An 18054-nucleotide genomic window follows, 5' to 3' on the forward strand; every position below is an offset into this window, starting at 1 on the left:
GACCCATGTGAGTTGCATACTGATGAAGTCTCAGGCAGCAGCAGACCAGAGACACAGAGCAGCACGGCAGCTGAAAAACAGAAAGTGCCCAGGCTGAACAATAGCTGGCAAGGAGACAGAATAGAGTCCCACATTGTGCATTCTGCTCCTCCACCTTCAGCCTGGGAATGATGGATTGAACCATACAATCTGAGGCAAGCTTTTTCATCTAAGCCTCTGAACAATCTAGCTAAGAGGCGAGACTTTTCTTCCAAGCGGTATAAGACCAAGGTGGGAGGTTTTTCTGACTTTGGCTTTATCCGGAAAATCAATAAGTGAATTTCCCAATTTTATGGTCAGCCAAGCAGTTTGGAGTCAAAAGGACACAGGGAAGTCTTGGCTGAATAATTGAGAAGTGGAAACCATCTGTGCCGAAACGATCTGTGGCACCAAAGCAGAATAACATTTGAAACAAATTGAGTTTATTATGATGGCAGTTCAAGTCCTGAGAAACTGCAGACAACTCCAGAGAGCCAGCTCTTTCCCATTTCTTCTGGCTGCCAGTGCTTTGGAATCGACACTGAAAGAAAAAATGGTCTGAAAAGGTCATAAAGCAAAACGCAGCAACAGAGGTCAACTCCATCACAGGAAGTCTGCAGAGAAGTTAAGCTCTGGATTGGCTCAGTCTGTCCGTGAGGTTCAGGGTGGTTTCCCATAGCACTAATGCAGAACCACGTAGCTGTATGTCAGCTGTCAACATCTCCAAAACATCTTCTGGCAGTCACATGTTCAGAGTATGGATGAAATTATGAATATGTAAACCATAGAATGTGGTAAAGTACAGATGCGATGAATAAATCCAAAAATAAAAATACGATGAAATATGCATGTGAGCCTTGTTCTTACAAAAATAGAGAACAGAATTGATAAATAGCACTTATGAATGCACTTCAGAAGTATCATTCTGTATTATAGTTATATCTCAAAGGATATCTCAAAATTTTGACATACTGACGACACATCTGGTTCAGTTTTGACCAGATGTGTCGTCATTTTTACCTAAAAACCCAATGACATTCGTGTTTGCACTGCAGCAGTTGTACAGTTGTGTTCGATATGGCAGCGTTGTCCCCATTCTGATGTATCTTTGCACTGTGTTATGAGCTTTAGCAAAAATAATAAGTTGATGTTATTGTTTTGATGCAGTTTAAAATGTAGCATTCGTTTGTCATTTTAAAGTGACGCATGCAACAGCAGCTCAGCAGTGAGCTAATGTGTTCACAGTTAGCTGCTCTGGCTCCCTGTGCAGAGCTGGAGGAATTTTGAATCGCGTTGGAACGTCCTGTCGCTGTGTCAGATGTGGAGATGGCGTGTGCAGATATTGTTTCATAGATTATGTGTGGTTACGGACTAAATTTGACACACTTGAGAGAATGGATGTTTTTATTTTCATGTTACAATTTTGATTTAAAAAAACTTCAAATGTATTTTTGGCCTTTTTTTAATGCTGTCATTTCTGATATTCTTTGGTTGTTTTTATTCTGACTTCTGATTACAAAATGTATATCCTGTGTTCTCTTCAGTGATCACAGCCCCAGTGTAGAGCAGAAACACACAGGGCACTTCTGTATTTACTGTCCACATCCTCCCTCTGGTCTTAATCCTCTGGCTGTCTTTGAGATGAGAAGAGTCTCTTCTTGGATTTTCTCTTTCCTTTATCTTCCTAACTGAGGTCAGTTGTCTGTCTTTCCTTCACAGAGAGTTAATCTGTCCTTCGATTTCCCGTTTTATGGACATCTCCTGCGTGAAATCACCGTGGCGACTGGTGGTAAGTTGCACTCTGTTCTATCAATAGTGGTAATTGCTGTTATTATTGGACATACATGTGCTTGGTATATTAGACTGCACACAGACAGTTTTATTGCTATGAGGTTTAGGAGGGAAAGTGGTGAGATTTATGAAATGAGTCTGGAATACAGAGGCATGTACCAAACAAAGTGTATGTGCATATATGTGTGTCTGAATGTGTTTCTCTACCTGAGTGTGACTGCTGTGCAGAGACCTAAGCCCTGAATTAAAAAAAGGACAACCCATTGAATTATTTCCTCAGTTGTTGCCTGTAGGAAACTTAAAACACAAGATTTAGGCTCAAACTGGCTCATATGGCTCAAACCACACTACAAAACCACTAACAGCACTCTGCCAGCCAAGCAGTCAGTCTGATACGAGACCATTTACAGCTTTCACCTCCGTGGGATAGTCTGCTAGACCGAGGGATAGAAAAACAAACCACTCCTAAGAACCGCTCTATGCCAGACTTGACAGGGGAAGAAACCAGGCCGGTGGTTTAGGACTGGAAACTGGAGTCGTTCTGCCAAGCGGCACCCTGATAGATGGGGATAAGGTGCTGGGGGTATCAGACAATGTGTGGGTGAGGCACGTGACCCAGCAGACGTGTTCACCAGAGAATGCAAAGCAATTTTCCACTTGAATCTTTACGGTGGAACCTCAAACATGCCAACCAGCAATTACCACATCAAAGATTAAAGCCCTGCTCATGCCCAATGATTTCAGAGATGTGCTATGTTCAACTACCATTAGAGCAATCATCATCATCACTGCCTGGTTTCCCCTTTTCATCCTCAATCACTGGAAGTTGGCTTTTGAGATGTGTTGGATGATGATGAGGAGGACTGGACGAGCGCAGGCTCTAATAGCACAGAGAGGAATTTAGCAAGAATTTGTATTCTTCCAGACAGAGATTGAGGTCTGACAGTAAGAAGAAAGAGAAGGAAGCTATCTTCTCCTCACAGGCTTCAACTGCTTTGTCTCTGAGACGGCTTCCTCACATCCTTCCATCAGTCAGTTCATCCTCCTCTCGCCACTCTAGCATTTTATTTTTTACCATGCCTTAATTTCTGTCCACAACTCATTGTTTTTTACTCCAGAAGATATTTCTCTCTGCAAACCAAAATCATTTCTTAACACATTTTAACAAAACAGCATCAGAGTCATTTTCACAGTTGGTTACTTTCTAAAAACGAAGAAAAGATTTGGTTGGCATTCAGCCTTGGCAAACATCTGAGATCCAAGTCATCTTATAAATCTAGAATTACAATGCAGAGAGACTTTGACGCAAGACTTAATTGTTTTTCTTGCTTGGAAAGATGCCTGTTGTGTATTAAGATGACCACAACTTGTAAAAATTAAGATAAATAAGCTTTAAAAGGGGAAATATTTCGAAGAGAATCCAGGAGATTCTTCTTTGAAGCCATAGATTTGATAAAATGTTGATAATAATTTAAGAATTTACTATATGACTGAAAATAATATTTTATTAAATGATCAGTCATTCAACAGTCTTTAACTCCTTTAAGTCAGGCTTTAAGTCCTGTCAACAGAGTACAGCACTTTAGATGTATGAATAATGAGATAAAAGATGCAGCCCTGTAAAAGCTTCTGTGAAATAGAAAATGTCAAGACAGATGAAAATGATTTATAAGGCCAGTATAACTCTGACCACAACATACTGCAGTGAACTGACAGCCAGAGCAGACTGAGTCCGGTTGATATTGAAGAGTGTGTGTGAAAGCCTCAACAATGATCCGTGCTCTGACCACTGCCAGCTGTGGAGATGGATATCCAGCTGTGGCATGCTGTTTACAGGCCCAGCTGTCAAATTTACACGTGAGCAAAATCTTATCGCAGCACAGGCCTTAGAAATGATTTGTCAAAGGGTTTGTAATTACACGTCACAGAAGCCAGAATGCGATGTTGGCGTTTCATGTTTCTACGGTTACGTAAATGTCAGTTACTGAACTAAAACAGCCAAGTCTCACTCCAGCCAGGTAACTCCTCACAAACCAGTAATTTTTCAGGAACATGCCGGCTTGTGAAAGGCTGTTTGTTTTAAAAGCCAAACCAGGATTTTTTTAAACCAAGTAAATGGTTTCTGTATCTAAGCCTAACCAAGCAGTGAGTGAGCGTGACATTTGACCTGCCAGCCAGACCAAATGTCAGCTTGTTTGCTGACATATCTGGAATAGATCGGTTAAATTGAGATTAGTCATTGGTTTCACATTGGGATCAGCATACAGTCGAAATTTGGTATCCAAGCGACAGAAATAGTGGAAAGCGATGGTCTTAAAGGACGACAGTCATAGGATCTTCTTCTCCATTACAGCAGTTGCTGTGGCTTGGATTTGATGGCAGCAACACATCAGCTCCATATTTATAACTGTGCAGCATCCCCTCTTCTTTTAACAACAGTTAAACCTTTACTGTAAAGCCTGTATAGATCTTACAACACTGACAACAAGCTAGATGGCCCCTATCCTCTTTAGTCTGGAAGAAGGAACATCTAGGATTTCCGAAAACTGATTTGAAATTTTATGTCATCTGATCACAGAACAGTTTTTCACTTTGCATCATTCCATGAATGAAAGGAGGAACTTTGGCCTGAAGAAGATGGCAGTATTTCTGGATTATGTTCACATGTGACTTCTTCTTTGCATGTTGGAGGGAGATTTCTATGACAGAGTCTGTTTTTAATGCAGAGGCCAAAAGATCACGAGCATCCGATACTGATTATCAGTCGTGTCCCATGTACACAGAGATGTTCCCAGAATCTTTCGAACATATTTTGTACTCAAGATGATGGAATATTCATAGTCTTACCAATTAAATATTGGATTGCATTATTTTGAACATACTCCACAATGTGTAGACAAGGTTTTGTAGATTGCTGAACCTCTGTTCATCTTTACTTTACAGAGACTCTTCCATTCTTTGGTGCTCTTTTTATACCTAACCCTGTAACTAACTTGTTTTAAATTAAACTACTTAGTTGCAACATGTTCTTCGAGTGGTATTTTTTTATAGTACCACTTACTTTTCCAGGTTTTTGTTCAGTTTTGTTGATTTTCATTCATATGTTTGTTTTGTTTCACACCTTTGTCTTGTTAGTTGTTTGCTCCTCCCTGCATGTTTTTTATTGTTACTTGGAATTCTTTGCTCCTTGCTCGACAGCCTTTTTATTCATGCAGTCAAACTTTCCAGGCATTCTTCGCTATGCTTTTGGTTTTGTGGTGTCTTTGCCTACAGTGCCTATGCCAGACAACTCATAACCACAGCATAGTATTCGTATTTGAATCTCTATACACGTCGAAAGAAATAGTGTTATTGTCCTCATATGTAGTGTTAGTCACCTAGAATGATGTATCACCAGCAGCTCTGCTATCTCAGCGTGGCTTGTTTCATTATTTTGAAGGTAACACAATCATGCAACATTGAATGCTCTGTGTTCTGTGATGTGAAGACATAATGAAATTGTTACATGATGACTGAATGGTTTTGTCATAGTCAGCAATAATATACAAAAAGCAGGCATTTAATTTAGATAAAAACCTCACAGCTTTGTCATAAAAGACTAAATAAAATGTGGGTGTGCGTGCAGATCCTTTCCTGGAAGCTGTGATAAACAGAACATATCTTGTAAATTAAACACAGCTCAGCTCGTAGGAACAAAGAGCTTGTCTAAACATGTTGTCCAATAAAGTGAAGCTTTAGTCTGGTGGGGCTGATCATTCCAGCTCATGTTTTTCTTGGACATACACAGTCCAGCACTTTCTGAAAGCAGCGCACATAAACATAGCTTATCAAAGAAAGAAATATCCTTCTCCCTTCCACCTTCCTCTTTTTGTCTCAGACTCCTCTCCATTATTCATGTCTCTCCTCTCTTCTCTATCTGTGGCTCCGCTGGTTTCCCTCCACCTCTGTCCACTTTCCTTTTGCTTTAAGTGACAACCATAATGAATGAATAGCCTTTCTATTGAGCGCCCTGCAGCTCTCACCTCTTTAGTGTATTGAGGGGCTGTCTGATTTTCTTTAGACTGTCAAATAAGTTGGATTGTGTTTTCAGGGGATTGCTTGTGGAAAGGAGAGGCAGGAATAAAGCCCTTCCATGCTGGGCTTTATGTTTCCAGACAGGTGTGTGTTTGGTTCATGGGGTTTCTTAGTTTTTCAGACATTGAACGTGAAGTCAGGACAAAGATGGGGAGACATGACGACATGCTGGAGTTGAATGTTGGGTAGATATCAGATGGAATGTGTAGTCGCTGAGTTGAGGTCAGATAAAAGATGTGAACGTGAGACTCAAAAGTGAAAAGCTTAAGCATTGTGTTTATGTTTCCCTTCATTTAGACAGGTAGACACAACAATCCAGCACTTTACTTTCGGCTTTCATGTACCATGACATAACAGATTCGGAATGCTTCTCTGTTCTGTGCTGCGTTGCCTCTGCAGCAGTTTTTTAATATTTATCTATGAAAAGATTACTATTGATTTATAATACTACTATTGGCTCATCTACAAACCACTTTGCAGCCTGCCCGCTGCTTCCTTTTCATACCATATCTGACTTAATCTATGCCATCTTTGTAATCATTGATACATTTGTTATGTATTTCACCAGGCTCTTTGCTGCTTCTACTCCCTGCCTCAAGCTGTCCATATCTTTTATGCATGTAGGAGGCAGTGCTTTCCATAATCGCAGGCTGGAGTCCAGCTGGATATTTAATAGTTCAAAACAATGTGAGCTAGGGAGAGAAACCAACCTGTTTGAATCAGTCACACCCACCCAAAAAAGGCTCTATATGTATTTTTGTTTATGCAAGTCAAGGGGGCAGCTGTGGCTCAGGTGATAATCAAAAGATCAGTGGTTTGATTCTCTGTGTCTCCACATGTAAAATTGTCTCAAGACAAGACACTATTTGCGTTCCACTTCGCAGTGTACAGTCTGCACAACTGTACTTCCTGCCCGCTCTGCTTTTCACCACACTGTGATCATCAGATGAACAGTTATTGAGTTCTTCTCTATATAGTTCACATTTCCCACTGAACTGAACGTTTCTGCTCAGCTTCTTTATAGTTTTGTAAGAAAACTGCCACTTACTGTACCCTAGTATTAACTCTGTGTTGTGTTGATGTTTACAGACTTGGCTTATCTAACAACATCAAACATCTATAGCTACTACTTTCAGTCTGTAATACAAGCTTTCTCTACTCAGGTACCTATTTTGGGAAGTATTGTGCTCACCTCAGATTTAATGGTAAATTATAGGGCTATTTTCAGGTCTGCCAGCTAAGCAGTTAGCACCAGCTTCTCTTCCTCTACTTATATTTTCTTCTCTGTCAGATGTTTAGCAACATTAGAGTTGAAGCTTACCCAATTGAAAGCAAGGACCCCCCTTTTGAAAATGATTAGCTGCGGTAACTGCTAAAACTCCAGTAGTCAGTGTGGAGCGACCGAGCACAGCTGCTTTAGTTCCCCTGCAGGTCTCGAGCCGGTGGGCAGGACATCAAGGTCACAGTGGGCTGCACAATATTAGGAAAACATGTGATATGCAGTATTGTTGAATAGTGTATATTACATGTGATATATGAATACTAATACAATCTCAGGTGTATTAACAAGGGCTCCCCAAGATGTTTTATGTTATGTTTATGCATTTGGCAGACACTTTTATCCAAAGCGACTTACAGGTAGGCAAGTAGGTAAGGGTGTCTTGCTTAAGGATCCCTACTGGACGTAGTACCTTTAATGCAGGGGGATTTGAACCCAGGTCACCAACACAGAAGGTGGCAATCTTACCACTACACTATCCAGTGGATTATGTTCCATAACCATTACTCCCACAAATATATTCTGCAGATTGAAATGAAAATGTTATTGAATTGAATTACAGTTCAATGTATGCAATTTCGATGTACAGTGCTAATTATTGCTAATTTGATATACATTTTTCTTACCGTTAGTATCATAATCATTTCTTTATAGGGCTTATAAGCTTGGACTCAATGAGATTTATCCCCAAAATCCTTTCTTTTCAAAATCTTTGCGTAGTATTTTTCATTTTTTCTTCCAAATACCTCAGGCATATATAGTGAACTCCTCCCTCAAACAAGAAGAAATTAACTGACCCTTAACTAAATAGTAAACTATTTTTCTGGCTCGTCTGATGTTTCAGTGTGAAACTGTTCAAAACTGAGAAAATGACTACCTTTACTGAGTTTTTCTTAAGTTCCACTGTGTTTTGAGAGAACTTGACTGTAAAATCAGCACTTTTTAAAAGAAAAGTGAGGTCTACAGATGCTGGTAGGCAGATTTAACCCTGTTACGTCTGTAGCTTCTTATTTAGGACACACAGAGGAGTTAATGTCAGCATTGCCCTGAAACAGCATACCTGCTTACTTGCACAAAAACATAAAATCAAAAACAAGTGCCATCACAATTTCATGCTGTCAGATTTTTATATTGACACTAATGGTCTTTTTCTGCACCTGGGTATGGTAATGCGCTGTGTTTGAACCTCTCTGAATTAAGTTATTTTAGTTCAGTTGTGTACTCACAATCTCAGCTGCTGCTTTATAGGCAACATAAGGCTTAAAGTGTACCCTCCTAATTCCAAGTCAACAACGCAAAGCCAGAATATGCTGGAGAGTTTGTAGTTTATGGAAGCTTTTTCATAATGCTTTGCCTCTATTCGTTGTATCACTTCCCATAACGTGGAAATGATTGCCCTTTCAGTGGCATGCAGAATGTTCCGTAACCTTTACATGAAAGATGAAAAGGCGGCAGGAGGCCACTATTTTACCCACTTTTTTAAAAAAAGGTAAATTACTTTCGATGCGTAAGATTGTTGCAGGGAAATGCTTGCTTTTCCCTTTGTTTTCAGAAGAAATTATTTCAAGGCAGCATGTTTTTGAATATCCTTGCTATCCATTCAGAATAAAAAGCTTTTGCCTTGAATAAATCTTGAAATAGCAACTAGCTTCGCTAAACTTTGCCGTCAGCAGGGAAATTATGAAGCTCTTTGATTCTGTTATAATCTTTATGCAAAGAGTGTCCCTCTTGTGATTAATAGTGTGCATTTCCACCCTTTTCATGGAGTCCATTAATAACCATGTTTACAGGCTCCAGTTTGAGTTGCCTGAGCATGTTCCTCTCTGTGGAGCAATCTATCTGTGCCATGTCGAAGAAGTTCATAAATTGGGAAAGTTAACAAAATCCCTTTTAGTTGTCATGGTGTCTTCATTAACACGCAGTAAATGATTGATGGTGACTAGAGGAGGTAGTGCATCAGTAGAGGAGGAGTACAGTTCATCTCGTAGCCCCACTCATGTTATAACATGAGCGCTAAGTCAGCATAAATACATCTTAAGGCTCTCGGATTTTTCTGCGTTTCATAAATGATAATATCGCTAATTAATAATTGATAGCTCTTGCTTGGTGAAGCTGCCTGTGCCATGAGAAGAGGCAGAAATTATAGTCGTTTTATAATGGCGTTCAAGGGGCAGACTTGTTGTTATCCTGAAAAATCCCCGTGTCAGATAACAGCTTTGTTAAGTGTGGACAGGTAGGACGGTGGAGTTAAAAACGGTTGCTAAAGGGCAAATATATTATGATACATCACATAATCGTGATCTGAACAGTGTAACAATGTGTTCTCTTCTTGCTCCTTCAGGGTTCATCTATACTGGTGACGTCGTCCACCGGATGCTCACAGCTACCCAGTACATCGCTCCTCTGATGGCCAACTTTGACCCAAGTGTCTCCAGAAACTCCACTGTTATCTACTTTGACAACGGTAATGCCACTGATATCTAATTTCTGCAGAGATGTGTAGCAGCTGTCTCCTTTTCTTGTACAGCTTCATGAGTCTTCTCCTGTGAACTTTGAGATACAAAGATGATACCAGAGCAAAATCGATAGTCAGCACTCTGATTACTTGTATGTTTGACCTTAATCATTTTATTTCAAAGCAGTTAAGTGTAAAGCTACTGAAGCAAAGTCACTGAAATGGGAGCTCAAAATGCAACAGTCTCAACAGCTCCCAAGGCTACAAGGCAAAAGCCAAAGGTTTGAATGTCCCTGTTTTTTCAACATTTTCTAATCTTGTAAAAAGCTTTTGTAGTTCTAAGATGGTTGAGATGCTTCCAGTATGTGGTGCTAAGATTAAAGTGTTTGATGATTAATGCACAACACAAAACAAGAGCTTCAGGTTGAGCTGGAGCTATCAGGAGTGGTAGATTCAGCCCCTACCATTTTCTGCCCGCTGAACCAAAGGAGAATACTATCAAAAAAAGAAAGAAGACCAGACTCATTTTTACAGAAACGCTCATCGATAAGTTGCAGTCTTTCTGAGATGATGTTCAGCGTAAGGAAACCAAAGTAGAACTCTTTGCAAATGATGTTTATCGTTGATCAAATAAAACCATCCATTCTCTATACCTGCTTAATCCAATTCAGCCTAATCCAGTTGCCATTGCACGAGAGGCAGGGTACACCCTGGACCTCTCTCCTGTGAACAATTTAGAATCACCAGTTAACCTAACAAAGGCCTCAGCTGTTCTTGTCCTTAAATAGCTTTTGGATGTTTTATTTAAATATTGTGATTTTAAATAATTGGTTCTATGTATTTATTTGAATGCGTTGCTCTTTTCATTAATCATTCTGACCAACATAAATCATTCCAACATAGAATAGAGCAGTTTGAACACATTCTTTATTATAACTTGATGCAGTGTTTCCCATACATTGAGGAAACTATGGCGGCCAGCCATAATTTCCTTTTGGCCGCCATAGTTTCCGAATCCCAAACAGCGATTTTTTTTTTTTTTTTTTGTTGAAACACAGCGATTTCCTCGAAAACCAACCAATATGACTATACAACAGGTGAATTATTAATTAAACATGTCCTAAAGTCTGCAGTGTCAGAGTTTTGAAGTTTAGTGGCAAAAAAGGTTATTTCGCTGACGCTGTCGGGGCGATTGACACAGTGGGTGCGCGTGCACAAAGGTCAGCTGTAATCATCGTGATTTCGTTGACAAACGTACTTTTTTTACCTATTTATATTATGAAAAATAATGTGAAATTTGAGCAATGACGGGTACACTAGTATGTTGTCCGGTATGTTGCTTAAAAAAATAGTAAGGTCAATAGTTTCAGTTTAAAATAAGGTGTTTCATCCGTCCCGCATGTGTGGTTCAACCGTCCCGACCAGGCGGAGCGGGTGAAGTTGGTTTTATATTCGACATTCGCCTATTTTCCAGCTTTGTAATTGTAATAGCGTCACGAAAACCGCACCAATTAGCCTCAGGATGGTATTAATATTTACAGAAAACTAAGACTAACATACCACAGGCTTTATCAACTCACCAAAGTAAGCCTGAAAGATCAGAGTAACCGCGCCGAATATACTTCTAAGTGAACTTCGGCAGCCGGAGCGCTTAGGGACCGTCGCAAAAGTACAACGCCTTTTTTTGTTCTCACTGGATATTCAACCAATGCAGACCAAACCACTTCTGATGGGTTTGTGAACTCACTATAAAGCTTTCACAGCCTTTTAGTTTCCAGAAAAATCATTTTAGGTAGAACATTTACTCAGTGTGCATAGTTAATTCCATTTTAGACTTTTATTTTGTAATAGCTCTCTTGTTTTTAAAGATATCAAAACCAAACCACTTCTGATGTGTTCCTGAACTCATTGTGTACTTCCCACACCCTTTATTATCAAGGAAAACCTTTTCAAGTTTCTCAAAAAGGCATAAGTACTCACTGTATATGATCCATTCATATTTTTCATGAAGTTTAGTTTTAACCTGTAAATATTTTCTATTACAATTGTTATCATTGGGTTTTAATGACAAGATGAGGTTTCCTTATAAGCCCACAAGGGTTTCTGACATCTCCAGCACACATTCCTTTTTTTAAAAAATTTGTTGTGTTTTATTGTGTATGTGTTATATTTGAATGAATGTGTGCAAATCAATCAAATAAAATAAAATCTGCAGTCGCACAAATTTACGCCGCATGAATTTACCCCCCCCCCATAGTTTCCAAAAATTCTGTGGGAAACACTGTTGATGTATTAGATTACTGTAAGGAAAAACCCATCTTCTGTTTTAGGAAAATTTAATAAAACTATATAAATAAATCACTGAATTATATTTGAAATACTTTCACACATAATTGTGTCTAACATATGCCATCTTTAGTTCAGTTCAAAATATGATTTCTTTATCAATTAAGGCCTTTTTATGACAAACTCCATGACCTCCTTAAAGCCTGTTAACTCCACTTACTCACGTTAAACTAAACCACTCATCTGTAGATGTCCTTTCCCATCTGCTCTGGGTCTTATCCATCATGTCTGTCGTCGCCATCTCACTCTCTGCAGCAGCCCGACTGTGTGACCCGCAGTGGAGCTCATCAGACTTTAACCAACTGACAGCCGATCAATTCCGAGTCTGCCTGCTCCTCAACGGACTGACCTATCAGTCAACGTCCTGCCAATACGGCACAAAAGCTGCGCGCGCGCTCTGCTGTGCTGCGGAGGAGCCTCCATTAGAAGTGAAAAAACAAGTTTGATGACGCGTTCGCAGCAGAGACGTGTTGTGCCTTCCTCACAAACAAGACTGTGTGAAACTTCACAGCGACAGTGTGTTACTTTGTCATCAGATGTTCAGTTTCACAGAAACAGAGATTTAACTTGTTTGTTTTTTTTTTAGATTTTTTTAATAACATTTTCTAAATAGAGTTCAATCATGAAAAATAGAGATCTACAAGTTCAAGACTTGCAGAGCCCTCAGCTGTTGGTCAAAATGGATCTCATTAAGAAAAGAGCAATCCTAAAAACTCCTATTTGCTCCTCATCAGAGAGGGTGATCAAACACACTCAAATCTGGCTGAAATCTGGCTGGTGAAATACAGATTTTTCTCCTTGACACATTCTGACAAAGTAGCTAAAGAGTAGTTGTAAATGATTAAATGATATTTGTAGATGTTACCAGACTTCCTTGTAGCTGCTTTGGATTTAATGTTACTGGCATTATGAATGCTGGCTCACAATCAATGCCGACTGATACCTGATAACTGTGGACCAGACAGCTATCAAATTTTAAAAAGCAAGTGTTCACACCATTGAAAAGGTGTAATTGCCTTCATCTTGTCTGAATCAAATGTAACTGCATCGCTTTCATTTGGCATTTTTCCATCAACATAATTACAGGCAGATCGTGCACCATTCATCTAATCCCTGAGCAGGCTGACATGGCATTCATATGTAGATGGTGAATTCACTGTGAGGGATTCCTCCTAAGACGATAAAACTTTTTCTCCTTGTATTTGACTCGAGCAGTATTAACTTAGAAAACCTTAAACAGTGGATCATACAGGCTAACTTATCTCCATAAGTTCAGAAACTAAACGTGTCACTTCTCTGATCTGGCTCACAGGGACACGTGGCATTTGCAGCTCTGGATTAATTTATGGATTTTACCTGGATGGTAGAGAGTGGAATTTGCTTTTATAGTTTTCTGGACAGTTGCTCTGGTTATCTGAATTAGAAATATTGTATTGAAGATTGTGTACTTAATGACTTATGTCACTTCATGGTTGAGTGTAGGCAACATGATTTAGTCAGGCTTTGAAAACATGGTGTACACGACTAAAATCAATCCTTTATATGCAGTTGCTCTCATGGATGCTAAAGATTGAATCATTTTTAACATAGTAATGTGATTACAGGTTGCCTCTGCCTTTTCAAAGGATCCGTGGCAAAAGCGTGCTTGATTTACAAATACCAAGGTTATAAAAAATGTCTATGTTTTGTTACCATTGAGCAGAAAAATACAAAAAGGGAGAAAAAAATGTAAAGGCACATTTCATACACCAGGCAGTATAATGAGTTGTATTGTAATGTAATGAGCAAGGTGAGGGTGGGCTGTTGGTGCGATGGGCCTGTATTTGTTTTGTTTATTTCAATTTCATACTGCATGTAAGCTTGGAAGTGAAAATAGGAACAAGGCCAGTGTGTACTGCCTTCACGCCCCTTCACCCACTCTGTATTTTTAGCCAGGAAGTCCCAGATAACATGGCAGCTTTCCCTCTTGAACTCAATGCATTTTAAGCAGACTAGTATTAAGTTTAGCTTTTGCTGACTGAGTGTTTGTGTGGCATAACTTAAGAGTGATGCAGCGCTCTGACCACTGATATTCACTCTCTTTTTCTTCGCCTTTCCCCCTTGTTGAGGCTTTAACACTTCAGTCGTGAAATTGTGTAAATATTAGACCCTTAGACATGAATTTTCTCTGTCCAGACCAAGAGTGCCTCCACACACAACATGTGATTTATTGTTGTGGTTCCTGTACTACTAGTGACTCCTGCTGTCCAAGCTGTCAGCAGGGAAGCTAAATCTCATCTTTGCTTTGGATGGAAGCTCTCTGGCTGCGTGACGGAAAAATTGATTGGCTGTGTTAACAAACCTTTATTACCCTGGCGACCAGCCAAATGACTGACTCTGAGGCTGGGGGGGGCCCGCTCTCACATCGATAGGTTCTTCAAAGTCCACAGTAAATCAAAGCTGTGTTAAAGGTAATGCGAGGGTCGCTTTCTATAGAGCAGAGCAGAAGGCCTCGTGAGTGATTTATTCCTTGATTTATTTATTTCTACACTCGGCATTCAGTCTGCCCCTCAGTAGATTTTACACCATGGGCAGTGAAACCCTCCGGGTGAAGAAACAGTTCAGACTGGAACCATACACTTCTAATTGTATTCTGAAGAAATCAGCCGTAAATCCTCACCATGTTGCAGCTGGAAATGAGCAATGTTAGAATAGCTGGCTAGTATTTTTCTGTAGATCCAGTGTGAATTAAATAATTATATTTTCATCTTTAGTCTTTCATCCACAGTCGAATCTGTCTTTCGTCGTCAGTTTCAGACCTCTGGAACATCTTCTGCTACTGCTACTATATCTTGATGTTCTTGTGTTGATTTGTGCACAAATGTTCTTGATTTGTGCATCAAAGCAACATCTTTCTCTTTGCGTGATGTGCACATTGTTAAAAATCCAGGAGCAGACCTGGTTTATCTTGTGTAAATTGAACATTTTATGAACATTTTATAGTGAAAGAAAGTTTCTGTTAACTCTGCTACACCCTGATGGCGACTCCTCTCAGCCAGTGTAGTGGTAAACATCTAATACCTGCAGTTCCCACAAAACAAAAAAAAATTGTCCAGTTACTCTCAGCTTTGTCGCTCAGCACAATCTTTTATAGCGTGAAAAAGTCTCACAGCGGTGAAATTTGCCCAGGCTACATAATCCATCACAGTAAGAGACGAGCTTTGATTTGGCTTTGTCCACTGCCTCGGTTTTTTTATTGCCATTTCATTTTTCTCCAGTAAGTGTTTTTATATCAGCACTCACACTGAATCAGTGTCAGTCACCTCACACCCACTTGAGAAAATAAAGTCTCTGCCTGGAAATAATCCCTCAAAAACAGATCTTTGTTACACTCCTGTCCTCTTTGTCTCTGCCCAGTCAGCAGCTCATTTCACTGTGAACAAGTCAATCTGTCCTTGTTACTGGATTCTTCTTCAGTGAATCTAAATGGGTTTTCGTTGTTGTTCTTTTCTCTGTAGGCACAGCTCTGGTGGTGCAGTGGGACCACGTCCACCTACAGGACAACTACAACCTGGGAAGCTTCACCTTCCAGGCCACACTGCACAACACAGGCAGAATCGTCTTTGCATACAAAGAGGTGGAGATCTACCACTGTTTTTATATTTTCTTCTTTAGTTCTCTTTGAAGAAATCTCGTCAACCCTCGTCTTCCTCCCACCTGACCTTTTATTTCTTACTACGTGTCCTTTTGGTCTTTCTGACACTGTTTATTAATTTTCTGCACTGATTTCCTGTTACTCAAATAACCTTTTAAAAATCTGCCATTGATTTATAAAGTACTGAGTGATTTTGGTTACTGTTTCCAGAGTCAGGACTAAACATGAAACAGGCAGCACTCAGCTTTTATGTACTATACAGCTGGAAAAAAAAACACACGCCAGGAATCCTTTTTAAGGACAATTCAATGGCAGTTTATTTAGAGTAGTTTATTCATATCTCATTTAGAGTTCTTAAAGTAACTGTATTTTAGCATGTGCTTTGTTTTAACACTAATCTTTTTTTTTTCTTCTTATGAAGTCTTATGAAACACTTTGTGTCACTTTATAGAAATGAGAGGGAGAGGAAAAACTTACCATGAATCTCAACTGTCTGCAAAAAAATTCCCACATGACAAAAGTATTACAATATGATCCTTAGGGAATCTCAATCGCCAATATTTCCGGTCCCATTTAATTTAAAATGGAGACACTTCAAACATCACTGCACACATAGTTTAAATTAAACCATGACTCAGCTCACACTTCCTCCGAATCACAGCTCACACAATCCGTTTCCCCTGCTGTTTCTAACTCTTAACAATTTTTGAAACATCTTAGTAATTTCTAACATTTAGCACTGATTATCTTTTAGATAAAGCGAAGATCCATGTTCACATGTCTTTTGTTATTAGCCCACGCAGCATGGGGACGTCAACATGACAAACAAAGTCATTCATTTTTTGGCAGATCCTTGAGAAAATGCCAACAGTATCAGTTAATTTCCAAATTTCAAAACTATATTGAAGGACAAGACAAGAAAGTAGGACATGAAAGATATTATTCAACAGAGACAACTTTCGGAGTGTGAACCTGCATTAAGTAAGGATTGATGATAATTGCAGTGTTTACGGCATTGAGGCTGCTTCTCTTATGAATGAGGGCTCTTATGTAATTTGTTTTTTTCACGCATTAGAAGAGCTTATCTGAAAGCTGCTGGGATGTTTAATAGAACTGCCATTGCTTGTTTAAGAAGAATAGCCTGACCAATACACAGAATCCCAGTTTTTATATAACCTCAGCGATTGCATGATTTGCTCAGCGCAGCTTCTTGTATTTTACAAACTCATCCTTATGTCACACATCACTTTGACATGTTTAATCACATCTTATCACGATGTGAAATCTAAATACCAGATTGTGTCTTTATCTGACGTGCTTGCGCTTTGCTCCACAGAACAACGTGCATGTTCAAGTTGCATTAAGCTCGAGCAGATTCCTTAGACAGCCCGTCAGCACTGTCACACTGGTGTGACCTGTCGGTATTCAGCAGTGTGTCCCCGGGACCTAATAATACTGGTCATTGATTTTTGCTTTTTTTCTTATTTCAGATCCCCGTTGAGCTGTCACAGATCAGCTCTGTCAATCATCCGGTTAAGGTGGGCTTGTCTGATGCCTTTGTGGTGGTCCACAAGATTCAGCAAATACCCAGTGAGTCTCACACACACATTTCTGGTTTAAATTTGCAAACCTACATAGTCTACGCCTAATCTCTTTTGCTTTAACTCCGACTTCACCTCCTCTGCACTTTCACTCAGAGGGCAGCGGGAACGACTTCAGATCTGCCTCATCCATTTGTTTTTGAGTTACTGTGATAAATGCCCGTTAAATTTGAAACAAATGCAAGCAAAGGGGGAAAACACTTGAAAACAAATTTTGCCTCTCTTGGCCTGTGAGTCGAAATCTCCTACAATAATTAGTTGTCAAGGGGGATTTAGCCAGCAATTTAGTCAGTGTTTTCATTGCATGTGTAAAACTTGAAGAGAAGTTATTTGTTGATATCTTAGAAAATTCTACTTTCTTCACTTGGCATCGTTAAGTTCTAAGCAAAATGTAGAGAGACGTATCATTTAGCAAGTTTAGTTACAGTATAACCAACTTGTTGGAATAGACGTTTGATACAAATGTTTCTTACTTGTTTTTTGTCTTATATATCTCCATAAAGCTGTTGTCGGTATAAAGATTTGAACGTGGGACCTTCTCGCTGACCTCTTACACTTAATAAACTAAGCTGTCTTTGATGCCGCTGACACAACATGATGAAACTGGTGCAGCTGCAGTTGCAAAGTGATGAAATCTTGACTAGAGACAAATTGAGACTGAGGTGTTGCATTGGGCATGGAAAAACATCTTGGCAAGACCCTATTCTGCTCAGAAACTTGATCTGTAGAGATTACTGCTCTGACCCTGACTCTCAAGAAACTAGAATAATATATTTGCCTCAATCTGTTTTTAGTAAAATATTAAACAGCCGAAACCTTTTGCTCTCAAACAGCTAACATAATGCCTGCCTTGTCC

General features: G+C 39.5%; 1 protein-coding gene across 1 annotated transcript in view; it reads left to right on the forward strand.

Moving 5' to 3' along the window:
- plxdc2b (plexin domain containing 2b) overlaps nt 1-18054 on the forward strand; it is a 102125-nt gene that overhangs the window by 48414 nt on the left and 35657 nt on the right. The window contains exons 4-7 of the mRNA XM_075452892.1: nt 1738-1807; nt 9504-9626; nt 15461-15579; nt 17088-17187. Of these exons, the coding sequence (XP_075309007.1) occupies nt 1738-1807; nt 9504-9626; nt 15461-15579; nt 17088-17187 (412 nt within the window). The remainder of the gene's footprint in view (nt 1-1737; nt 1808-9503; nt 9627-15460; nt 15580-17087; nt 17188-18054) is intronic.

This window comes from Odontesthes bonariensis, chromosome 20 (assembly GCF_027942865.1).
Source record: "Odontesthes bonariensis isolate fOdoBon6 chromosome 20, fOdoBon6.hap1, whole genome shotgun sequence".
NCBI classification, from domain to species: Eukaryota; Metazoa; Chordata; class Actinopteri; order Atheriniformes; family Atherinopsidae; genus Odontesthes; species Odontesthes bonariensis.